This window comes from Pan paniscus, chromosome 6 (genome assembly GCF_029289425.2).
Source record: "Pan paniscus chromosome 6, NHGRI_mPanPan1-v2.0_pri, whole genome shotgun sequence".
Classification (NCBI taxonomy): domain Eukaryota; kingdom Metazoa; phylum Chordata; class Mammalia; order Primates; family Hominidae; genus Pan; species Pan paniscus.
The window spans coordinates 171,071,185-171,097,943 of record NC_073255.2 but is presented as its reverse complement, the minus strand read 5'-3'; the positions used below and the strand labels follow the sequence as shown (position 1 = coordinate 171,097,943).

The following is a 26,759-nucleotide window of genomic DNA, read 5'->3' as shown; positions in this document are numbered from 1 at the left end:
ACAGACAGATGTTTAAATAGGATGATCAGGGAAGACCTGAGACACTGATGCGTGAGCAAATACCTGAGAAGATGAGGGAGCAAGCACTTTGGTGATCTGGGCAAAGAGTGTCCTGGGGAAAGTTACAGGAAATGCTCACACTCTCATCTGTACGTAGCTCAGTTTCATAAGTGAAAGTCATGTTGTCAACACTGGTGCAATGAAATCAAGCAGCATCCTTCACCTTCCATTATCTTGCCTTCCCTGTTTCTCCATTTCCCTCCGTCCTCTGGCTTTCTGAACCATATACTGATTAGTTTTTTAAGGACCTGCCCAAGAACAAGCAAGTGTAGTTATTATTTAGGCAAATTGAGTGGCTCAATCAAATCCTTATTTGACAGAATTCATAGTTAGATCCAGAATTTTGCTACAATTTATAAGAACTGCAATTTTAGGTAAATAGATTGGAGCTTTGTACCTAAGCTCAATGATCCAGTAAATATAAAAATTTAAATATTCCACAGTGGCAATTCAGAATATTTTTGACTTTATAATTGGCATGGTCTTTTATAGGAGTTAGAGAATAAGAGGCATGCATTAGGATAATAGAATTTTCAAGAGAACCTTATAAACCAGGGTGAAAATTAGATTTGGGGCTTTAGTATCTGGGATTCTAATTTAACGTGCTGTGGAATGCACCTCATCCAATTGCAAAACTAATCTCTCATGCCAACGACTGCCTGGGTTAATAAAAAACCTGAAGTTTTTTACCTTAGTAAACAAGAGAAAATGTGTAACTGCAGACCTTTCTCCTTAAATGCAACCAAGTTGTATATGACCTTAGTGGAGCCACTTTGATTGATGGAAGCATTGTAATTAGTTAATCAAATTGCTCTCATTTTTTAGAGTTCTTGTTTGACGAAACTTCCTGCATATGATTTTTAAAAAGAGTAATACCATAGATCCTGTCTGGTGCTAGGCTGATTTTTGTACTGAGTAGCTGTTCTTTGTGTGTTAATTTCATCATCTTTCTAAACAACACCCTGTGCTATTAATAGCGTTTGGGATTGGGATAGTTTCATTAATCAACTTCTTTAAGGAAGGTTTTTTTCAGAAACGTAAAAAATGATAACATAGAATGCTTATGCACTTGGAAATCTAAATGGCACATGTACGAATATGCGTGCAATGTCTCACCAATATTGCTATAAGAAGTGTTTGTTTTAGGGGATTTGATGTGATTTGGGAGAGGAAGGAAAGGTACATTTTCCAGGTGCCCTCACACCTCTTCTCCCCCTGCCACAGACATTGCGTGGGCACCGCGCTGTGAGAAGACCATTTGACCACAGAATTTAAGAGTTGTTGCTATTCATAGACTTCTAGCTAAGGCCTAATTTTCATTTTTTCCCATTTCTCTTTTAGATTTTGGTTTATTTGTTTTGCTAAGGAGATAAATATTATGTATCTATACATATATTACAAATGTAAACATATATATGTGTGTATTACCTACAGCTGTGCATTGCTTTAATGAGATTTTCTCACTCTATTTTTATTCTTTTGTTTTCTATTCATATTCATCCTATTGTGCAATTTATCTATTTAAATATTTAGGCTCTCTATTTTGTCCTTTAAGATTTATTATTACATGTTTTAATGTTATACCTTAAAAATACTTAGTTTGAACTGTTGGTTTAGGATAGATCTTTTAACTTCTCAAGTGTCTACATTTAACAAGTCTAATATAGAAATATCCTATACTATGGTATTTATTTTTTATGTGTGTTTTTATTTATTCCTGATTTCTTGGGTTTGAAATTCTTGTTCTCAAGCATTTGAATATCTTACTGATTCCATTTTTAATCTCTCTATATTTAAATTATTTCTCACGTGTGTGAAAGGAAACAGAAAGTTGGACTCACATGAGCCACCTGTAGAGTGATCATGAAATTATTGTCTGCATGAGAATACTTTTGAGGGTGACAGGGACCTCTGTTAATAATTTTGCTGAGACAATAGACATAAACTGGGACAGCCAAGGGCAGACCAAGGTGCATGGAACTCTCAACCTACAGGGACACTTCTAGGTGTTCCCCTCCCCCAGCATTCCCACACACCATGAAATGCAGAGCTGCATTTCTGGGATTTCCTAATAGATCTTCCGTACCTTCCAAACCTGTCTGGGCAAACAAACTTATAAAAGGAAAATAGCTCATGTTTATATGGAGCATCGATCATTTGACAAGCGCTTTACATGGACAGTTCAAGGGGAATGGGGCATAAACTTCCCTTGAATGTAGATGTAGCCTCTTCCAAAACGGGTATGGTGTAGCTATTTCTGCTTCTCCCACATTTTTGTGAGTTTCTCTGTGCCCCAAACCCGGTGGTCTCTGATATCCTTCCCGTTGGATTTGGGGCCAGTCTTCCCAATAGCATGCAGGAAGGAAAGGTCAGAGAAAGCATCCACTGGCGATGATCTCTCCGCAGTCCTGGCTGACTGGTGAAAAAAAAACATATAACCATAAGGAAGTGGTACTGGAGAGGCCCCTGGCAGGCTGTCGACTTGCTCCCTGCCTCCCTCTGACCTGCATATGCTCATGTGTATTTGTGGCTGACTCTTCTCCCTGGCAAACAAAAGGAGTTTCCTGCTATATGCAGCAGCTCCTTGGTTCCTTTTCATCCTTATGAGGATGCTGGGAACGGCAGCAAGGATTAGCCTTAGGAAGGATTTCTCTTAAAATAAGAGAACTGTGCTTCTGCTGAACACCTTCTCACCTGACAGCACCCTAACTGGACAGACATGGTCCTCTTGGATTGCCAGAACTTTAGCCGGATCCATGCCACCTCCCCAGACAGACCTTGGCTGCCCCTGAGGAGCGGCCGGTCTCTTACAATAATTATTGCTACCATAATTTATTGAATCTAGGATGTGGTGCATTGTCATATACACCATTATTTTCTATTCCACCAAGAAAGAAAAACAATGCTGCCAGTTCAGCCATGGCATGCCATCAATTTTTAAATGTGCCCTGAATTTAGAGATATTAAAATGTGAAAAATATCCTCTTAGAATCAATGGAATTCTTTTTTTTTTCCTTTCTATTTTCCACCACTTGATTATTAATTCTCTTCCAAGATGCAGCCCCAGAGAATTGAGGACTTGAGGCTAGAGGCCTGCCTGATATTGTTCAACCTGATTCATGATATGTCCCCATCCATCTCCCCCACCCTGTCCCCCACCTTTCTGTGAATGACACCACCATCGGTCCTTCCGTGACCGAGCCTAACAGATGAAGAAACAGAGCGGAGTAAATTGCCTAAAGTCAGACTCCTAGCAAAGGGCTGAACCAGGATTTGAACTCAGGAATTCTGACAGCAGTCTCCCACACTGAATCATTCTATAATAGTGCCTTCCTACATAGTTAGACATGCCTGTCAAATCACGCCTTTGGTGGGGATGGGGAGAATTGTGATTTCGTATTCTATAGTCGACATTATATGTCATTACAAGAAATAGAAATGGCTTTGTCAAACTCAAGGCTGTATTTAATGCCCGTAAGCTACTGAGAGTGTGGTCCATACCTTCATACAGTGCCCTCTTTGGGAGAATTGGGAAAGTAAGTCTCTGAAGTCATTATCAAGAAAAGCTGTGCTGCTTCTGAGCAATTGTTTGACTTAAGGTCTTAAAGTCACCATGAGTCTTGATACTGTGGAATGGAGCTTGCTTCTTTCTTTGCTTTGGCTACCAGGAAGCTTCATGTTGTGATTCTAACAATTAGAGCTTGCATTTGATATATTAAACATTTTTCTTTCTTTTTGCCCCAATATCCTTGTCCTTTTTGTGCCTTATCTAATTGAATTTACTACTAAATATTCTCAAATATTTTTGGAATGAGCTGATATAAAAATACATAAATACACACATTTTTATGAACTTTTGAAAACTTAGTGCTCTCTAGAAATTGGAGTGCAGATAAACCTGGTTAATGTGGTAGCATATTGGCAGCTACCTCTCCTAAACTTCTCATTCAATGAATTTATCAAGGGGGTGAAAGACAACAGCTTGATAAAATCCAGGAAAAAACTTCAACATTAACAAGGGTAACTGGCACTAGAAATAACATCTAAAGTTGAGTCCATATGCCAAAGTCTTGGTATTTCCACTAAGCAAAGTATCCTGAGCATAACAGAAAAAACATATATATCTTGGGAATAGCAAAATAAATGCAAAGAAAAAAATTCAGTCATTTCTCACCTCTCATCTCTCCTGCTGGAATACAGAAATCAAGCAGACTCTTCTATTACTGTATATTTTCCAAAATGCTCCCTTCCCCTCACTTTCTCTTCTGGCTTTTAGATCAAGAATTTGACCATGAGACAGTTATCATATAAAACAATTGGTAGTAAACATTTAAATTACTAAAAAGTTCAGAGAGAAATGCAATAACATAAATATTGAATATAAAGCCAAAATAGCTCTTAAAGATGTATTTGAAAAAAATGGAGATGAGACTCTATAAACTGAGTCTGTAATTTCTAATTAAACTTATAATTGTGGGAATGGGAAAGACAGGGAGAAATGAAAAAAATTAAATACCATGATATACATCAGAGTAGAGAAAAATATACCTTCCAAATTACTATAAATGAAAAGAGCAAAAAAAGTATAGCAAAAAGCATAAACCAATAAGTGAAACAGCAAAACATCAGTGTCAAACTCAATAAAAAATATAAAACAAAATGGTAGAAATAGGACTGAACTTAGTATGAAAAATAAATAAAAATAGTTTTGCTCTACAACTGAAATGAAAGACAGATTTGAATTGAGTTAAAGAAGATCAAGAGTGAGACCAAACTTAAATTACATTAAAAAGATAAGATTGAAATGATAGGTATAGAAGGCAAATAAAAATAAGCACAGGTGGCACTGATATTTTCAAAGGAAAGTTCAAAGCAAAAACATTCAATACAACAATGAAACAAAAAGGACTCTTTTCCATTGAAACAAGATGAAATCTGTAATTGCAATATAATAGTCCTGTGCATTTATGAGCTGATTAACATAACATCAAAATTTATATAGCCAAAAACTATTTGATATATAAGAAGAAAGAGACTAAAACACAATTATAATTAGGTACTAAAATCCCACACCATCTATTACAGAACAAGTTGATAAAAATAAGAGGATGTATCTAGGTAATTTAAATAACATAATCAGTAAAATTGAATTAGTAGATATAGCAACATTTTATATCACAGATTTTCTTTTCAATTCCACTGATTTTCTAAAATTGACCACATTATCTTAAGGCAAAAAGAACATCAATAAAATTTAGAAATATAAACTATATAAGCCATACTTTTATTTCTTTATTGTAATTCACCAAAACTAGAACTTATAAGGAAGAAAACTCTCAAAATCACTGTTGGGTCAAAAAGCACAAAACCATAATGATAAACCCTTTATAATTTCACTGTCCAATGTGGTAGTCACTAGTCACATGTGATTATCTACCTTTCAATTAATTAAAATGAAAAGTTCATTTCCTCAGTCACACCAGCCACATTTCAAGTGCTCAACAACTACACGGAGCTGGTGGCCACCATAGTGGACGAAGTAGATATTTCTACATATTTCCATCATCACAGAAAGCTCTATTGGACAGTGCTGCTTGTGGAAGACAGGATGTGTATACACAACCAAACACTACATAGGAAAATATAGAGTTAAAAACTTCTCTATTTAAAATAAATGCAGACCAATAACAAATTAAGATGAATATTTATAACAAATGGGAATCACATAGTTAATATTGAATAGACTATTATTAATATTAAATCACTTTCACAAAAATATAAGAGAAAACACCAACATCCCAGAATAAAAATGTAACAAAGACATGAGCCAACAATTTGTGGTTCAGAAGGAAATACTAATAAAAAATAAGCATATGAACAATAGTAAACCTAATCAGTAAAATAACATATTTTTCAACAAACAAATTAGTAATTCTAAAAAAGTATAATACACTTTATGCTAATGAGGGTATGTTAATATGATCACTCATAAACTGCTGAAGGCCAAAAATTAAAAAATTTGCCAAAATCATTCTAGAAAGCCCCCATTCAACCTTGTGGAGCAACGGTTCTCAAACCTATTTGCACATTGGACTCACTCTGGGGACTTAAAAAAAAAAAAATGCAATGCCTGAGCTTCCCTGCCCATAGATTCTTATTTAATTGGCTTGGGATGGATAGTGGGCTTTGGTATTTTGGGAGCTTATAAAGAGTCTGTTATGCACACAAGGTTGAGAACAATTACTTCAGAGGCATAACCTCAGGGACCAGGTTACCATAGAAATCTCATTTGAGTGTGGGACTCTGAGAGGAAGGGCATTCATGCCCACTGCCTGGCTCTACCATAGAGAGCTCTACCAGGCATCAGGTTCGCCAAGTTCTCAATATGTCTACATCCCAATATGTCTTCCCCTAGTCAGGGGAAGACCAGGTGTGTGTCAAGGCAGAGAAGGGCTGAGCCTGACTCTTGGCACAGGGAGCAGTTGGCTTATTATGTGCTTTCATGAAGGGAACCAAAGTTCCATGAAGAAGATTGTTCACACACCTGGAGAGGTCAGAATGATGGGGATGCAGCCACAGCCAGGCATGCATTCTGGCAAATAGACAATACTCAAGACTTTCTTATGAATGCAGGGAGGAACCTAATGTCTCCCCTGATGCCTGGAAACCCCACAACCCCCTGAAGTTGGATAAAATCCGAAGTAAAATGCAAGAGAGGAGAAACTGTGAATTAATTGAGATTGTCCTGAATTGACTGAGAATAAGATTAATTCTTTCACTTTGGATTGCACTTAAAATTAAAAGTTTGTGGCCTGAAGTATTCATACTCACCACAGATGCATTACCTAGCTTAATCATCACAAGACTCTTAATAAGCAATTCTGTTAGTTTTATAAATGATAGTACTGTCATTCAGACAAAGTAATTTTCATTTCTTATACTTTTTGCCTTATATACTTTGATGTCATGTTATTCAACTCATAAGGGCTTATAACTGTTATTATATCTTAATAATGGGATGTACCTGACTTAATGTAAAAGGTGTTTTATGTATCATTTAATGATTTTTGTCTTGACTTCTACTTTGTCTGATTATAATATTCCTACCCCTCCTTGCTTTTTATTTGTGTGGTATTTACTTCTGATGCCTTTGTAAGCATTTCTTACGTACCACTGACTTTTCTACAACCATCCAGCAATACAGGAAGGAAGGGAGGGAGGTAAGGAGGGAAAGGAAAGAAGAGAAGGGAACAGAAACCCTATCACAGTGAGAAATTTTTTGACCTATCCATATGAATAAGTAGGAAAAAATGAAAAAGGAAATAAATGGTTTGAATAATACAATGAATATGATTGAATTAATACATACTGCAAATGTTTGTACCCTACAAAGAAAACACCCTCTTATCAATACTTATTCATGGTAAAACTCTTATTAAACTAGGAAGAAAATGAAACTTCTTTTTCCAAAGAAGTTTATCTACCTAAAATCTATAGCAAATTTCACACTGAATAGTGAAGCATTAGACAGATTCAGATGTGAGACAAGGATGCGTGTTATCATTGTTTCTATTCAACATTGTATTGAAGATTGTCTCCAGTGCAGCTTAGAAAAGAAGAAAGGAAAGGGAAAAAGAAAATAATAACGGATGGAAAGAAAAGGAATATTGTTATTTTTTATTATACTATCTGCATAGAAATACTGAAATAATCTATAATACATTGTCAGAATTAATACACAGGGTTATTTGTAGAAATGAATTGCATTTTATACACCAGACGGAGAAAATATAACCTTTAAAAACATTCAATTTACAACAACCAAGATAAAATGCATCTAGGAATAAATCTCACTAAAGATACATTTGTCCTTTATGGAGAAAATTATACAATTGTATTGAAGAAATGAATGAAAACCTACATAAATAGAGAATGTTTACAGATAGGGAGAGCAAGTATCATAAAAAAAGAGAAACCTCCTCAAATTTTTGAATTAAATGTAATTCTAACCAACTCCAAGTGAGGCATTTGTAGAATTTGATACATAAATCCAAGCATTTATGGAAACAATCTATGAGAGAGAGGGTATTACAAACTAGGAGGGGAGAGTAATGGGACAATTGGAATTAAAAAAAATTCAATCCTATCTCACATCATACACAGAAGTTCATTCCAAGTAAAATATAGGCCTAAATTGGAAGAGTGAAACTTAACAAAAATTTAGAAAAATATCTGAGATTATGTTTATTACAATAGGATAAAAAAGAAACTCATAAGATGTAAAAAGTACAAATCAAAAAGAAAAAGATTGACAAAGTTGGCCATATAAAAAACTTGTATTCATTAAAATATAACATTTTAAAAGGTGAAAAAATAAGTCACAACCTGGAAAAAGATCTTTGTAATATGCATAATTAACAAAAAATTATTAACCAGAATATACAAATACATCAAACCAATAAGAAAAAGATAATAACTCAATTTAAAATTGGGCAAAACATATAAACAGGCAATTCACAGAAGAGAACTGTAGGTGGCCAATAAGCTTATTTAAAAGGTTCAACTTTACTTGACAATTGGAGAAATTCAAACTAAACACTTAACACCACAATGAGATTACATTAACATTTATTGGATTAGCAATAAAAAGACTATTAATGCCACTTGCTGAAAATGTGAAAAAATGAGCACCCTCTTACGTGTTGGTGAGAGCATATTACAGCAACCACTGTAGTAATATCTGATAGTTAAATATTTGTATACCTATAACACAGCAATTCCACCCCTACACAAGAATGTTTTTAGCTGCATCCTTTGTAATAACAAACATGTAGAAACAAATTTAGTGTTCACCAACAGAAAAGTGAATAAATTACCATATATTCTTACAGTGTAATATTATATAGCAATAAAAATTACAAAACTACAATAATAAAAACTATGTGGATTAATCTTACAAACATAATGTTGAGAAAAAAGTTAATTGCTGAATACATGTAATATAACACAAAGTTTTGACTCATGGAGAACAACAGTATATATTGTTAGGAATAGACACATATATACCAAAAGTGTAAAAAATTCATGGGAAGGATAAAAAACTAAACTGAGAATAATGGTTACATCAGGGTGGGAAATCAGGAAAATGTAATTAGAAAGGATACAAAATGGGCTTTAAATATATTAGTAATGTTTTGTTTCTTAAAGTGGGTATATTATGGGCTTAGAGTTTTATTATATTATTCTTTTTCACTTGTAAGATATAAGTCTTGTGCATTTTTAAAAGATCTGCATCTAAAAACTTCATTTTGTTGAGTGAGTGTAGTTTAATTTGTTTCCAAATGCTCATTGCTAGTATGCAGAAATACAATTGATTTTTTGTATCGATCTTGATACCTGAGACCTTAATGAACGTATTTAGTCATTCTAAGAGTTTTCTAGATTTCTTGGAATTTTCTGTGTAGATCATAATATTATCTGCAGATAAGGATTTCTTTCTTTGTAATGTGTATTCTTTTTATTACATTTTCCTGCTTTATTGCACTGGCTTGAACTTCTAGTCCTATGTTAAATGAGTGATGAGAGTAGTCATCTTTGCCTTGTTATTCTCAGAGAGAAACCATTTAGCCTGTAACCACTAAGTATGATTTTAACTGTAGGTATTTTGTAGCTGTTCTTCAGCAAATTGAGGAAGGTCCCCTGTATTCCTAGACTTTTATTATGAATGGATATTGGACTTTGTCAAGTGCTTTTTCTGCATCAATTTATATATTCTGATTTTTCCTCTTTATCCTATTATTATGATAGATTTCATTGGTTGGTTTCAACTGTCGCACCAGCCTTGCATCTCTGGATTAAATCCCACTTGGTCACAGCGCACACATCTTTTATGTATTGCTGAATTTTATTTGCTCAAGAAATATTTACCAAGATGGAATATATCCAGAGCCACAGAAGAATTTCAATAAATTTAAAAGAATTGAGGCTAGGCACAGTGGCTTACACCTGTAATCCTAGCATTTTGGGAGGCTGAGACAGGAAGATCACTTGAGGCCAGGAGTTTAAGACCAACCTGGACAACATGGTGAGACCTCATCTCTACAAAAAAGAAAATTAGCCAGGTGTACTGGCACACACCTGTATTCCCAGCTAGTTGGGAGGCTGAGGCAGGAGGGTTGCTTGAGCTTAGGAGGTCAAGGCTGTAGCAAGCTATGGTGGCACCACTGCACACTAGCCTGGGCAACAGAGAGAGACCCTGTCTCAAAAAAAAAAAAAAAAAAAGAATTGAAATCATATAGAGTATGTTCTCTGATCTGACCACAATGAAATCAAACTAGAAATTAACAACAGAAAGGTTAACAGGAAAATCTGTAAGTATCTGGAAATGAAACAACACATTTCTAAATAATTTGTGGATCTACAAGGAGGTCTTAAGGGAATTAAAAATTCATTGAACTGAGTAAGAAAGGAATCCCTCCTCCTGATTGTTTGGAATAGTTTCAGTAAGATTGGTAGTAGCTCTTTGTACAACTGGTAGAATTTGGCTGTGAATCTGTCTAGTCCTGGGCTTTTTTGGTTAATATTTTGTTAAGAATTTTTGCAGCCGGGTGTGGTGGCTCATGCCTGTAATCCCAGTACTTTGGGAGGCTGAGACGGGAGGATCACAAAGTCAGGAGATGGAGACTATCCTGGCTAACACGGTGAAACCCTGTCTCTACTAAAAATACAAAAAAAATTAGCCGGGTGCAGTGGCAGGTGCCTGTAGTCCCAGCTACTCAGGAGGCTGAGGCAGGAGAATGGCGTGAACCCAGGAGGCAGAGCTTGCAGTGAGTGGAGATGGCACTACTGCACTCCAGCCTGGGCAACAGAGCGAGACTCTGTTTCAAAAAAAAAAAAAAAAAAAATTTTTTGCATATATAAGTGATATTGGTTTGTAGTTTTATTTTTTTATATTGTCTGATTTTGATATCAGGGTAATATTGGCCTCATAAAATGAGTTGTGAAGTTTTCCTTCCTCTTCTGTTTTCTGGAAGAGATTGTATAGAATTGGTGTGAATACTTCTGTTAGCAATTGGTTCTTCAGTGAAAGCATTTGGGCTTGGAGATTCTTTTTCAAATTCAATTATAAATTCTTTAATTCAACCCAATTCTTCTATTTCCTTAACATATTTATAGGCTTATTCAAATTATCTATGCCATGCAGCATGAGTTATGGGAGTTTGTGTTTTTTAAGAAAAGAGTTTGTTTTATCTAAATTGTCAAATTACATATGTAGAGTTGTTTGTAGTATTTCCTTATTATCTTTTTGATATTTATGGAGTCTGTAGTTTTATCCCCTATTTCATTTATACTATTGGTAATTTGTATTAAAATATATTATCTTCATCTGTTTTTACTAAATAGATAGTCCATTTTATTATGTTTTTGAGGAATCAGCTTTTTGTTTTATTGATTTTCCTCTACTGTTTTTCCACTTTCATTAATGTCTGCTCTTTATTCTTTTCTTCTGCTCGATCTGTGTTTATTGTGCTTTTGTTCTGGTTCGTCAGGTAGGAGCTTACTGATTTAAGACTTTTCTTGCCTAATGTAGGCATTTAGTGGTATAAATTTCCCTTTCGGCACTGTTTTAGATGCATACTACAAATTTTGATAGGGTATATTTTCATTTTTATTCAGTTCAACATTTTTTTTTTAATTTTAGATTCTGGGGGTACTTGTGCAGGTTCGTTACACTGGCATATTGCATGATGCTGAGGTTTGGGCTTCTAGTGAACCCGTCACCCAAATAGTGAACATGGTACCCAATAGGAAGTTTTTCAAACCTTGCCCCCTGTATTAGTCCATTTTCACGCTGCTGATAAAGACATACCGTAGACTGGGTAATCTACAAAGAAAAAGAGGTTTAATGGACTCACAACTCCACATGGCCGGGGAGGCCTCACAATCATGGCAGAAGGCTAAAGGCACGTCTTACATGGCAGCAGGCAAGACAGAATGAGAGCCAAGCAAAAGGTGAAACTCCTTATAAAACCATCAGTTCTTGTGAGACTTATTCACTACCCATGGGAACAGTATGGGGGAAAGTGCCCCATGATTCAATTATCTCCCACCAGGTCCCTCCCACAACACGTGGGAATTATGGGAGCTACAATTCAAGATGAGATTATAGTGGGGACACAGCCAAACCATATCACCCCTCACCCTTTTGCAGTCCCAGTGTCTATTGTTGCCATCTTTATGTCCATGTGTACCCATTGTTTAGCTCCCACTTATAAGTGAGAAGATGTGATATTTGATTTTGTTTCTGAGTTATTTCACTTAGGATAATGGCCTCCAGCTACATCCATGTAGTTACAAAGGACAGGTTTTCATTCTTTTTATGGCTGCGTAGTAGTCCATATTTTTACTCTTTCCATTTTTCTTTCTTCCTTCATGATCTTTCAGGTTTCCTTCTTTTATCATTTCCATTCTGTTTCAATAATTTCCTTCAACTATTCTTTTAGGACAGGTTTGTTGGCAACAAATTATTTTTGTTTTCTTTCATCGAGAATGTCTTGATTTCTCCTTCATACCTGAAGGACATTTCCACTGAATATAGATAGAATTGTAAGTTGACAGTTCTTTTCTTTGAGTACTTCAAAATATACCACTTCCATGGTTGTTGATGAGAAGTCCACTAGCATTTGTTTTTTCCTCTATAATTAAGATATAATTTCCCTCTCATTGCTTTAAGATTTTGTGTTGTTTTTGGTTTTCAGTAGTGTGATTATTATGTGTCTTGTGAATTTCTTTGGCTTTGACCTGTTTAGGATTCACTCAGCTTCTTGGATTTGTAGGTTTTTGGCTTTTGCCAAATTTAGAGATTTCGGGTCATTTTTAAAAAAAATATTTTTCAGTCTCACACTCTTTTTGTACTCCTTCTAGACTCCAATGACACAAACATTAGATCTTTTCACACAGTCCTACACATCCCTGGGACTCATATTGTTTTTCAGTCTATTTTCTCTCTGTTGGTCAGATTGGGTAATTTCAATTCTTCTGTCTTAAGGTTCATTAAGTTTTTTTCCTCTGTCCTCTCTATTTCACTCTTGTGCCCATCCAATGAGTTTTAAAATTTCAGTGATTGTACTGTTTAGTCATAACATTTCCTTTTGGTTCTTCTTTATATCTTCTGTTCTTTGCTATGGCTTTCTCTTTCTTTGCTGAAATTATCTATCTCTTCATTTGTTTCAGTCATGTTCCTAATTGCTTGTTGAAGCATTTTTATGATTGCTACTTTAAAATCCTTACCCGATAATTCCAACAACTGTGTCATTTTGGTGTGGGCATATATTGATGGTCTTTTCTTATCCAAGTTGACATTTTCCTAATTCTTGATATGGTGAGTGGTTTAATTATATCTTAGACAGTTTGGATAGTGTGTTAATGAGACTTCAGATCTTATTTCAATCTGTTGTCTCAGTAGGACGTTTCTGACACCATACCAGTGGGGCAGAAAGGCACTGACTCATGACTGGCAGATAGAGAGAGAAGCCCAAGTTCTCCACTTGGCCTCTGTTGACACCCAGGGTGGGAAAGAGGGCAGTGATGCCTCATTAACGCTTTGGGGTAGAAGTTTAGGATCCCCACTAGGCCTCAACTGAACCACCCTCACTGGGAGGGGGAGAGGCACCTTGTCACAGCTCTTCACATGGCCTCCACTGACACTGCAGGGATGTAGGTTGATGGTGAAAGTCCTGGCTCTTCATGAGACCTTTTCTAATACTCTCCAGTGGGAAGGAGAAGAGGTTCCTCATTATTACCAGGTGAGGAATAGGTCCAGGGCCCCCAAGTGGCTTTCAATGACATTGTGGGAGGGCATTCTCATTAATATTGGGCAGTGGTTAAAGTCCTGGCTGTCCACAACACCTTCTCTGATACTGTCCCAGCAGAGAGAAGGAGGAGAACCTTGTTACAGCCAGAAGAGGTTGAGAGCCTTTGCTGACAGGGTAGGGAGCATAGTTTAATCCATGGTGTTTGGCTGGAATGGTGCAGCTATTGTCTAAAAGTTTTCTATCTTTTGAGACTGTCCCTTTCCTAGTCCTTTGGCTGGAGAGAATGGGCTTTCGCTGGGGCTTTTGTTGATGTATCCATTAATAACTTTGAATTTTAGTTTCTCTAGCACCCAGTTTAGGATATATGAGGAAAACCAAACTCAGAGGATTCACCACCATGTTGTTACTTGGGCTCTGAGATCCATAGCCCATCTGCCTTCTTTTCACCTCTCAGAGGTTGAGCTATAATGTTCAGGGTTTTAGCTGTATTCGGTGAGAAAAACCAGGAAATGTGCAGCTCCTCCATGCTGTCTTAAATCAGAAGTATTATTTTTATATTTTCTATTGTCCCTAAAATATTTCATAATTTTTTTTAAAGATTAGACAATACTTGTGAAAGTTAAACTATTCTTGAAGATTCTTGGAATACAGAGACATACCCTCTTCCTCCCCACTTCTCCAGAAAAGACTCCTCTGATTTCCCTGCCCAACGTGGTCATCTCCTTCATGGTCCCCCCGCTCCACCCTCACCAACCCCAAGAAAAGAACTTTAATCAGCTCCTGTTTGAGAGCAGGACTGGGGGAGGACAAGAGCCAACAGCAAATTGTGTTACAACCAAATTTGTCACAGGGAAGAGGATTATTAAAAGGGGTTTTGATATTTTAAAAAGGAAAGTCATTAGAGGATTCTGATATTCAAAATATTTAACAATGAGTATAGTACTATGTGGAGGCTTCTCTTTTCACTAGTCATCATGCACAGAGTACTCAGAGAAAAGACCATTTTCCAGTACAAAGGAATGTATCTCAAAGTTTTAACAATCAAGATAGCCTACTGGGACATACTAGCGGAATACCAGCCTTGTCTATAACTGCTCAATGGAGGTTTTTCTTTTTAAGACAAGGAGTGAAACTACAAAGATGATGAAAGTTGTCTAAAAGTATATCTAATCACAAGCAGTCCCTAATCAGAGTCAAAGAAGGGTGAAATAAAAGAATCAACTATTGCTCTTTATTCTTTCATGTTGCTAAAGTAAGTCAAGAACCCCCCAAAATTACATTAATTCCTTTTGAGAGATGCAGTCGATATCATGTTGGCGACAAGTTAAATGGAACTCTGCAATCCTTTCATAATCAGAGCAAAATAAATCAATCCTCTAGAGCATACAGGAATGTTGTAAATGGACATATTGAAATTTTAAGAGCACAATCCCAGTTGGATATATCAGAAAGCCACTCTGCATATCACGGTGCAGAGATCTTGGGAGATTTTCCCATCTGATATTTCCGAGCAGGGAGCAGGTGGAAAAAATTATTTATAACTATAGAAAAAAAATGAAATGACATTTTTAAAAGCTAAGAATAACTCACATTAAAAAAAACTCACATCTTTAAAAATCATTTAAGAAACAATTTTTTAATTAAAAAACTAAAAGACACCAGCCAAAGAATGACAAGAGAAACTGACTGATAGAATTAAGGCAGGTAGAACATTCTTCCGTGGGTAATGGGTTGAGTGAGAAACAGCTGGACCCATGGCCAGGTAAGGCAAGGAATTCGACATCAGCAGAGCAGGTTTTCCATGTTAGGATCAGACATCAAGTGCTAGTCTACCTGCGGCCCTGAGGGATTGGAGGGAGGGTGGGTTTGACGTTGGAACCTGGGCGACTGATGACTGGGACCGAGTGTTGTCTGTGTTGGTGAGACTCTTTTTCATGTGAAAATGATTGTATAGGTAGTGCTGTAAAACATTCAGAAAAAAAGATAGTTAATCCCTTGGTTTCTTGGTACAAAGAGAATAAGTGTTGCATGATATAAGCACCAGAACAATTTCTAGAATTCGTTCATGACAAACTATAAGAAATAAATGAGGCCAGGTGCAGTGGCTTACACCTATAATTGCAGTACTTTGGGAGGCCAAGGTGAGTGGATCACTTGAGGCCAAAAAAAAAAAAAAAAAAAAAAAAAAGAAAGAAATGACATTCAAGGAAGAATAATAGTGGATGAGGTCAGAATATAGCATGTACATGGTTGAACAAGCCTTAGGTTGTATAGAGTTGCCCAATGACCAGAGGATGCTACAGCAAGCACTCACTAGCGATTCTTCCACCTGTCATGCCTTCTGTAACAATGCTCCACACAGTACTCTTTCACAATCATACACATGCACACACACACACACACACACAGACACACACACACACACACACAGTGAAGTGAAGTTCTTCCTATAGAAGCTTCATTTAATGCCCTCTAAAGATTGGTCTGCTCACCAAGCAGGAAGACATCTGGATGTCAGTTTCTCCAGGGACTTTGGGAAGCAGGAGGAGTTTAGAAGATAGAGAGGAAAGGTAGAGGCATGGTGGCCATAGCAGAAGCAGAATTCTCACTGGTAAGAAAGCAGAGTAGCAGGGATTGAGAAAGTAAAGCAGAGGATTCTATAGAGAGTGAGAGAAACAGAAATGATGGATAAGATTATGAAGACTGGATCTATTGGCCAAATCAAACCAACGAAAAGTCAAAGGGAACATTGACCGTTTTAGGACATATTCAAAGAAAAAAATAAGACATTGTTTGAGAGGATATTGTTATCAGCAAAAGAAAAGAAAAAAAACTCCTCCTTTTTTTTTTTTTTTTTGAGACCAGGTCTCGCTCTGTCACCTAGGCTGGAGTGCAGTGGTGCGATCTCAGCTCACTGCAACCTCCACCTCCCGGGTTCAAATGATTCTCATGCCTCAGCCTCCCAAGGAGCTGGGATTACAGGCATATGCCACCACCACATCTGCGTAACTTTTGTATTTTTGGTAGAGATGGGGTTTCACCATGTTGGCCAGGCTAAAGTTGACTTCCTGACCTCAGATGATCCTTCCGCCTTGGCCTCCCAAAGTGCTGGGATTACAGGCATGAGCCACTGAGTCTGGCCCTTCCTTGTTTGCTGGTTTTTGTTTTTCTCCATGGGGATATTTTTTTAAACAGGAAAGAGCAAAGCAAACATGTTGAAAAGAAAGCAGACAGTAGAGGAGTAGGCCTCCTTTTTCAATCTGTTCAAGTCCTACAACCAGCTAAATTACATCTCAGGGTGCCGGAATTGCTTATGAAAGCAGTTTTGGAGTATCCACCCTTAGATAATTCATCCACAGTGAGAACAGCGTTGGAGACAAATAATATTGACATTTAAAAAAAATAGGAATAAAGGTTTACAAACCAGTATATTTGACTTTATTTTTATTTATTTTTGAGACAGAGTCTCGCTTTGGCACCCAGCCTGGAGTGCAGTGGCACAATCTTGGCTCACTGCAACCACTGCCTACCGGGTTCAAGTGATTCTCCTGCCTCAGCCTCCTGAGTAGCTGGGATTACAGGCGCACACCACCACACTCAGCTACTTTTTGGATTTTTAGTAGAGACAGGGTTTCGCCATGTTGGCCAGACTGGTCTCGAATGCCTGACCTCAAGTGATCTGCCCACCTCAGCCTCCCAAAGTGCTGGGATTACAGACATGAGCCAATGCACCCAACCACATTTGACTTTAAATCTTAGCAAATTTCAGTTTATTAAAGAAATGGTTGTGTATTCATAAAATACTATAGTGAATGATGAGTGTTGAAGGGGTTTGCAAATAAAATTTACTTGAAAGTAACTTAATTTCCCTTTTATTTAGGCAGGGGTCAAGTAAACTATGGCACATAGGCCAAATCAGGCCTGCAGCCAGATTTATAAATTTTATTTAATTTGTAAATAAAATTTTATTGGAACCCATCCTGTACCCATTCATTTGCACATTGTTTATAGCTGTTCTCACGCTACAATGGCAGGGTTGAGAAGTTGCACAAGAGCCCACATGGCCCACAAAGCCAAAAGCATTTACTATATGGTCCTTTAGAGAAAGGTTGCTGACCTGTAAGTTAGAAAATACCACTGATACGATGTATCTTGATTTCTACAGGGCACTTATCAAAGTTTCTCATGGGGTTCCACTACAGAGATTTGACTAGTAATCACATAGTAGTGGACTTTCCCTGAAATTAAGTCTGCAGAGACTTGAGACTTGCCATGTGACACTGCACTTGGCTGAGTCCTGAGTCCTGTTGTTGACAGTGACTATGACATAGGCAGAGGTCACATGCTTGTTGGTTTTATAGATTTCAAAAATCTATAGAGAATATGGGAGATTAATAGAGAATATGGGAGAATAGAGAATATGGGAGATTAATCAGATACGAAATGATCTAATTTGATACAAATTGAGCTGGAATGTAGGGCCAAACCAAAATGATAAAAAGATGAAAACAAAAGTTACATTTATGTAAAAAAAAATCAACTTCACATATATGGGATGATGGAGACCTAGTTTGACAGTTCATGTAAAAAAAGACATGAGAGTTTGACCCAGAGCCAGCAGTATGATATAGTTGCTAAGAAAACCACCACAGTATATCAGCAAAATGGCAGACTCAGAACTTCCAGGCCCTTATTGTCCCGTGGAAACATTAAATAAACAACTAGAGACTGGCTGAAATAACTTTATAGGAACTCTGGAACCAGTCAAATATCTACTGCAACCAAACAAATGCCCACTCCAGGAAAAGCCACACTCAAATGGTAGGAAATGTCATGGTGCTTTCACCTGCCCTTGCCCCGCCTCACCCCAGCACGTTGCAGTGATTTGGGGCAAGTGCAGTCAGGTCCCCAGTCCCCTTCTATAAACCAGAGAGAGTAGGGCAGATCTAATTTGCAATGTTCTAACCCATTTGGCAGCTGCCTGATTGGTCTCTGTGTCATCTAACTCAGAGTTCAAATGGCCCAAACAGGCATAGCTGGGATCTCAAACGAGGAGAAGCCACAGGAGCAGTGGGCATGGCTCATGAAAACCACACAGGGGCTACTAATTGAGGGATACGATAGAACAGCTAAAGCCCCAACAAGCAGCAGGGGTGAGACTCCTAGGAAAATTAAAACATTTAAAAGCAACTGTGTCTACTGGGGAACTGGGAAAAAAGCACACACACAAGCCCAGGGAAAATGCATACCCAGGAAAGGCCTGAAAAGATGTGAAGCCTGCATGCAAGCCTGATCCTAGGCTTAGAACACACACCACTAATTAGTCCTCTGCAGCGCTGAGCTAGTCTGCAGCTTTGGAGAGGTAGCTGTTTTTTCAAATGCCCAATTTTCAACAAAAGAGCAAAGGCATACAAACAAACAGAAAAGTGTGGCCCATTCAAAGGAACAAAATGAATCTACAGAAAGCATCCATAAAATACACCAACACAATCTTCTGCTATGTGTATACAAATTTACAAGCACAATATCTAGCAGGTATCTAGCAATTTACTTCTTACTTGTACCATAAACTCATCTTATCTGGCTCAATATTATATATTATCTTATAATATGCATATATATGTTACAATCATATATAGTTATATATGATAATACCATATTATTATACGACAGATATTATGTTATTATTCCCAAGGCTCAAATGTTAACTGATTTGCCCAATATTGTGCAGCCAGCCAGTAGAGAAATGGAATTAGAACACAGGTCTTCTGATTCCTAATCTAATGTCTTTCTACTGTACCACACCACTGATAACAGCCCCACTTTGCTCTGGCCAGATGGGTTAGAATAAGGTATTTGACCCTAAGCATCCCATTTAAGGAAGGATACAGGCAGGGGGAGGAAATGAGATGGGGACGGTCCATGAACACTGTCCTATGAGAAGCTAGAACTATGATGAGCCTTGGTGCTATGTTTGGTCTAGAACTCCTGGTTCCCTCGGGCCCTGGAGTGGCAGGTCCCAGCCTTTACAGAATTCCTAGAACATTTCCCACTTCCTGTGAGCTGACATGAAAGCCAAGAGAATTTGGAATTACTTCCTGGAGCTTTGGTGTTAGAACTCTCATCCTTATTGCTTGTGTCCTGCATGAGTCAAATCCTTGAAAATCTCTTATTCCAGCCAGCTATCCTGAATACCACTGCAGTGAAGGGGAGTCCACCCTCACATTGCTTAGGAGATGCCTGCTTCAGTAATCCCTTCCTTTTGGAGACAGTATCTATTGTGTCTTCTCATGCCAGGCAAATTAAGAGGTCTGTATTATCTTGCTAGTTCCTCCGGTCACCTGAGCAAGCAGGGTTCAGGCAAAACATCCCCTCAAGACTACAAATGGTGGCTCTGTCCTAGCCTCCATGCCTTAGAGAGTTCTCCCCATTCACTTCATTCCTCTATCAGCTACTCACAGCGCCCCACCTTTCCTATTGACACCCAGATTATTCTCTCCCATTCCCATTTTCACCTCCAGTCCTTTGTTTTCCCCACCCTGTTCAAGGTCTTTACTCAGTGTTATTTGTGAACACTGCCGCGGAGCCCAGAGAGAAAAGTGCAATGGCCATTCTGCCTCTTTCTGGACATGCATGTTCACATGTGTGTTTGGGATCTAGGGGCAAAAAGGAGGTGAAGCGGGGCTGGGCCAGATCCTTCAAGCCTAAAGCCGTCAGAATTCTGCCGAACCGCCACAGTGAAGACTGGACTGCAACTCAAAGCCTCCAGGCTTTCCTTCACCTTCATTGAATGGAGTCTACCTCACCAAAGCCTCTTCCAAAGAGCATGTGGTCCTTGTCCCAGACCGCTGCAGATAATGTGGCCGGGTGGACAGTGCAGCAGCTTCTACTCAAAGTAGCTAAGTGACCGTGGGTGGATTCCCCACCTTTCTCAACTTTGTTTTTCACCTATAACAATGGGCAACAAAATAACACGCTACCTTAGGGGGAGATTCTGACTCAATACTCTCATTTAATTTTCAAAAATCAGGATCAATAAAAAGACAGTAGGAAACATATATAAACAAATATAAATATATATAACTTATATTTATAGTACCATATGTAAAACAACTCATACCTTTTTTTTTTGAGACAGAGTTTTGCTCTTGTTACCCAGGAGTGCAGTAGTGTGATCTCGGCTCCCTGCAACCTCCGCCTCCTGGGTTCAAGCAATTCTCTTGCCTCAGCCTCCCGAGTAGCTGGGACTACAGGTGCCCACCACCACACCTGGCCAATTTTTTGTATTTTTAGTAGAGATGGGGTTTCACCATTTTGGCCAGGCTGGTCTCGAACTCCTGACGTCAGGAGATCCATTCGCCTCGGCCTCCCAAAGTGCTGGGATTACAGGCATGAGCCACCGCGCTTGGCCTAACTCATACCTTTCCGGGTCTCTTCGGTCTCACTGTCACTGGCTCCTGATCCTAGGTGTGAAGAAATGCTCCCCTCCGGAGGCTGGAAAGGCAATTCTTTTGACCACGGACAGAACAGAAACAATGAACATTTCATGGAAACCAAGGAATCCTTCCCACTGAAAAAATGAAAAACCAAAGATCTTTTTGAGATCCAAACTATTCGCTACTAATGGCCACACGATCTATGCCTATGACTTCACTGGGTTACCTTTATCAAGTTCACAGTAGTTAGTGGACATATCTTGTGTTGAGCTAGTGTTCAACAGTGTCTATAGAAGGTGCTATATAGAAGCTGACATATCTTAAAGTATAATAGGTACTGTACACATTAGCATAAATGTCTCATCCATTATACAAGACATGGCTGAGTATTTACTAAGAGCAAGACATCATGATAAGTGTTGGAGTATAAAACAAGATAAGGCGCAGATCCTAATCTCCAGGATTTTAGAATCAGTGCTATTTCAAGGATAGAGAAACAAAACCATGGTAGGTGGCCTGATCTGGACCTCACACTGGGCATAGGTTTTGGGGACTGTTATTTTGCTTCCTTTTTTTTTTTTTTTTTGTTTTTGGAGACAGAGTCTTATTCTGTCGCCCAGACTGGAGGGCAGTGACACGATCTGGGCTCACTGCAACCTCCACCTCCTGGGTTCAAGTGATTCCCCCGCTTCAGCCTCCCTAGTAGCTGGGACCACAGGCATGCACCATTGCCTGGCTAATTTTTGTATTTTTAGTAGAGATGGGGTTATGCCATGTTGGCCAGGCTGGTCTCGAACTCCTGACCTCAGGTGGTCCGCCGGCCTCGGCCTCCGAAAGTACTGGGATTACAAGTGTAAGCCACCATGCCCCACACTCATTTCCATTTTTAGGATAATGTTCAGGTATGATTGGGCATCTGAAATCCCTGCCTCTGAGCCCAAACACTTCCTACCGCCAGGTTCCTCTCCTTTGGGATTCACCTGTTTCTTCACTGCCTTCCAGGGAGGCAGCTCTACCAGGGGAGCTCGTCCTGCAAAGCCCTGGCAAGCAGCTGAACCTTGTTTACAGGCACTTCTACCACTGTGCCTCATCCCCACCATATTTGCTGTCATTGGAGAATCTGAAATTGATCACACGAAAACGGCTGATATTTAAGCCATTACGTTTTGGATAAATCTTGCCTTTTAATGAGGGCCAACGTCTTAAAAGAATGCAGCTCTCATGGCAGATTTCAGGCCTAAGCAAGAAGGCAGGAGAAATTTACTGAGTGAAATTTCCTCACTAAACATGGAAGTCATGCCATGAGTACTCCCTGACTCAGCAAGGGGGACAGCTTTGATTCCACCTGACAGAAAGGTGGACACGATCCTCTCCCCTCTCCCTGACCGGTGCAGTCCCCATCTCCCACCTTGGGACCCCAAAGATTGTTTACACTCTTAACCCTTTTCTGTCACTCATTTATCAAGTCATTCTCAATTCTAACACTGAGGAGGTTCAGGAGATATAGCAGTGAACACGAGATCTGGACCTGCCCTGTTCAGCTTACAGACTGGGAGGTGTATCTAATCACACACGTGCTTTACAAAAACTGATATGAAGGAAAACACAAATGCTATAAGATGATATATTAGGCATACCAGGACAGCTCTCCTTGAGGAAGTGCCATTTTAGTTAAGACATGAGGGATGAATTAGCTAGAAAAGGGGGAAGGTGGGGTGGAGGTTGAAACTGGAGGGGAGGAAGGAGAATGCTCTCAGCAGAGGGACCATTGTGACATCTGAAGGGCCTCACTGGGAGACAGGCTTCTCTTCTCCAACTTAATGGTTCTGGAATGCTTCTCAGTCAAAGTAAACTTCAGGAATGATAGAAAGATGCTGGCTTGGAAAACTAACTGGAAAAAGACAAGGAGTGGACTTTTTTTTTTTTTTTTTTTTGAGACAGAGTTTTGCTCTTGTTGCCCAGGATGGAGTGCAATGGCGCCATCTCAGCTCACTGCAACCTCCGCCTGCCCGGTTCAAGTCATTCTCCTGCCTCAGCCTCCCGAGTAGCTGGGATTACAGGCACCCACCACCATGTCCAGCTAATTTTTTGTATTTTTAGTAGAGACGGGGTTTCTCCACGTTGGCCGGGCTGGTCTCGAACTCCTGACCTCAGGTGATTCGCCCGCCTGGGCCTCCCAAAGTGCTGGGATTACAGGCATGTGCCACCACACCTGGCCAGGAGTAGACTTTTTAAGGGAAGTTTCGGGGGTGGGAATAGGATAATTCAACTACTGAAAAGGCAGGAGCAGGGAAGCATGAGGCCTGGAGTTTTATACCACTATGGCTTGGGAAGAGGGCGCCATAACCCAAGTGATGTGTGTCTCTTTTGACACAGGCCACAGGGGGCTTGTTTTGGCCCATGTTTCTGGATCTCACCAGCCAATGACTCCAGGACCAGATGGTGGCTGATTGAAGTATTTATAGACTGTGCTCTTGACCTCCCCAGCTGTCTCATCACTGGATGCCCTCAGATATTGGTAGGACCTCGGCAAGGAATCATGCTGAGACCAAGCAAAAAGATCCCCTCATCCCCCATGCACACCCGGAAAGATTTCTAGTTAACAGCAAGTGTCAAAAAAGAAAAAAAAAACAGGTATAAATGTAGGCGAACCCCTCAGACATAGAGTTGAAATGCAAATATAGGACCTTCCCATTTTTAAAAGTTTAATAATTTTTCTTTAGAAAGCCACAGAGAATGTGAATTATGTCGGAGATGCTGGCATATCTTGGGGAGCTTTAGCAAATAAGAGGTAGTTTGGGAAGAAAAAAGAAACCTCTGGTAGAAAATAATGAAAGTCAGACAAAAAATATGTCTGAACTAATTGTCTTTCATTCATCACAGACATGCCTGTGTCATTGGTGTTTCTCTATACATGTCTTCCTCCTTCAGTTAAATTCTAAGTCTTGTAGACTGTAGCCAAGTGGCTTAGCACAAAGATTCGAGCCTTTTGGCTTTGGTTCAGACCTCAGCTCTGAGACTTGATAGCTTCAAGTCCTTTTACCAACTAATTAACTTGCCTCAGTTGTCACATTTTTAAAATGAGAAAAATGACAGCATTTTTTTCTCGCCGGGTAGTAGTTATAAATTTGTGTGTGTGTGTGTGTGTGTGTGTGTGTTGAGATAACATATGTCACATTCCCAGAACAGAAACTGGCATGTGGTTGAGTGTTACACAAGATCCACTAGCTTTGTAACTCTGCTTCTCATATCCCATACACATTCATACTTCAGTTCAATTGTTTTGGATTGACTTATCTTTATCCACTGAATTAATTTCCTAAAAATAAAGTTCACTAATTGCTTCTCATTATAAAAGTAAATCATACGCATTATAGACAATTTAGAAAATACAGAAAACTAGAAGGAAAAAGGAAAATCACACATAGAAAGCCACTCTTACAGTTTGGCTCTTTTTGTTTTGTGTAATTATGCACATTTTCAGTGAACAATTTTAAGTTATCAACAGTTTTCTGAACCCTGATCTTTAATTGCTGCATAATAGTCCATCAAGTATATGCTTCATGCTTTATTTGACCATTCTGTTATTTTTTGACATTCAGGTTATTTCCAAGTTTTTCTGTCATAATGAATATCTTTGCATATGATGATTTTCCACATGTTAATTTATTAGTATCTGCTAGGGTCTGAATGTTTGCATCCCCACAAATTCCTATGTTGAAATTCTCATCCCCAAGGTAATGACATTAGGAGGCGGGGCCTTCAGGAGGTGCTTAGGTTATGAGGGTGAGGCCCTCATGGTGGGATTAGTGCCCTTATTTAAGACTCCAGAGAGCTCCCTCACCCCTTCCATTGTGTAGAGGACACATCTACACAATGCCACAAGATGGCATCTGGAAACCAGGAAGTGGGCCCTGACCAGGCACTTGATCTTAAACTCCCAGCCTCCAGAACTGGGAGAAATAAATGTGTGTTGTCTATCAGCTATGCAGTCTATGGTATTTTATTATAGCAGCCTGAATGGTCTAAGACAGTATCAATTCCCAGAAGCAGGATAACTAGGTCAATAGTAAATATATTATTTAGGATTTTGCTATAAACTTCCTAATTGCTCCCCAAAAGATTGTGAAATTTTATCTTCCAACAAAATCTGGGCTCTCCAGCAGTATCTTTCTGTTTGCACCATTTAAAAAATAATTTTAAAAAATCAGTTTTGCTAATTCAACAAGCAAAAAGTGGCATATTATTTAAAATTGCTTTCTAATCACAAGCAAGATTAAACATTATTTTTTATATTTATTCATTAGCTCCTCCCCACACTCCTTTTGTGAATTGTGTATGTCTTTTGCTCATTTATCTGTTGAGGACCATACCGTTTTTCTTACCAATTTGTCTGAACTCTTTATGTATTGAATATTAACCCTTTTGTTGTATTGTATAAAGCTTGCTGTTTTTCTTTTAAATTTGATTTGGATCTAGACAAACTTTTTCTCAACTCTCCAAAAATTTATCATTAACATTTTAATCAACCTGCTATCTCTATATAGTTAAAATTAAGTCAAATTATACAGAGAGGCTCTGTCTGTCACCCAGACTGGAGTGTAGTGGCACCATCCTGGCTCACTGCAACCTCTGCCTCCCTGGTTTCACTGATTCTCCTGCCTCAGCCTCCTCAGTAACCGGGACTACAGGTGTGCACCACCACATCTGGCTAATTTTTGTATTTTTAGTAGAGATGGGTTTTTGCCATGTTGGCCAGGCTGGTCTTGAACTCCTGACCTCAAGTGATCTACCCTCCTGGGCCTCCCAAAGTGCTGGGATTATAGGCATGAGCCACGCCGCCCAGGCCTGACATCAATTTTAAACATATCTTTTAATAGATAGGATTTCTGCTATGATACGGAAGAACTTAACTCACTTTATAACACTCCCCCTACATAGTTCTATCACTATTCTCAGTTCTTCCATCTGTCAGATCTGCATCTTCATATATCATATTTTAAAACTACATTTCTTCTTTCATTAACAACATAATAAAATTGACCCTCCACCTCTACCTCCTAAACTTTGTCATTACGGGTCTGCTTTTCACTGTCAAAGTTGATTATATTAAGCTTTGTATTCATAGTTCTGTCTTTTCATGATTTGGCCAAAGGTTGATTAAAACGTCAAAAATTCATAGGTAATTTTTCGCTGCAGAACCTAGTAGGTGGCTGTGATGATACTTTCTTTTCTGTAGTTCCAATGTTATGATCCCTATCCCAGCAAAGAAGTACATTTCTAGGATCAAGTTCAAGTTGAACTCCACTTGTTCACACTCCACATTTAACTTAGATTCATACCTGGCAATAGGAAAGGCTGATGCAATTGGGTCTATACAAGGTAAAGCCTGCCATTTAAATGAAGGCATCTATGTTTACTAGGATGATATTGACTGTGGCAGAGATTA

General features: G+C 38.6%; 1 protein-coding gene across 4 annotated transcripts in view; it reads right to left on the bottom strand.

The window, feature by feature from the left end:
* Positions 1 to 843: 843 nt before the first annotated feature.
* LRGUK (leucine rich repeats and guanylate kinase domain containing) overlaps positions 844 to 26,759 on the bottom strand; it is a 154,160-nt gene continuing 128,244 nt past the window's right edge. The window contains exons 19-21 of one of the 4 annotated variants that reach the window (XM_055115385.2): positions 21,296 to 21,444; positions 4,235 to 4,329; positions 844 to 2,476 (exon numbers count right to left, since the gene is read on the bottom strand). In XM_055115385.2, the coding sequence (XP_054971360.1) occupies positions 4,238 to 4,329; positions 21,296 to 21,444 (241 nt within the window). In that variant the 3' untranslated portion in view covers positions 844 to 2,476; positions 4,235 to 4,237. Of the gene's footprint in view, positions 2,477 to 4,234; positions 4,330 to 12,771; positions 15,835 to 16,366; positions 16,483 to 21,274; positions 21,445 to 26,759 lie in introns of those variants that run through there. The other 3 variants (XM_055115383.2, XM_055115386.2, XM_003813455.6) reach the window with 3 other exon arrangements.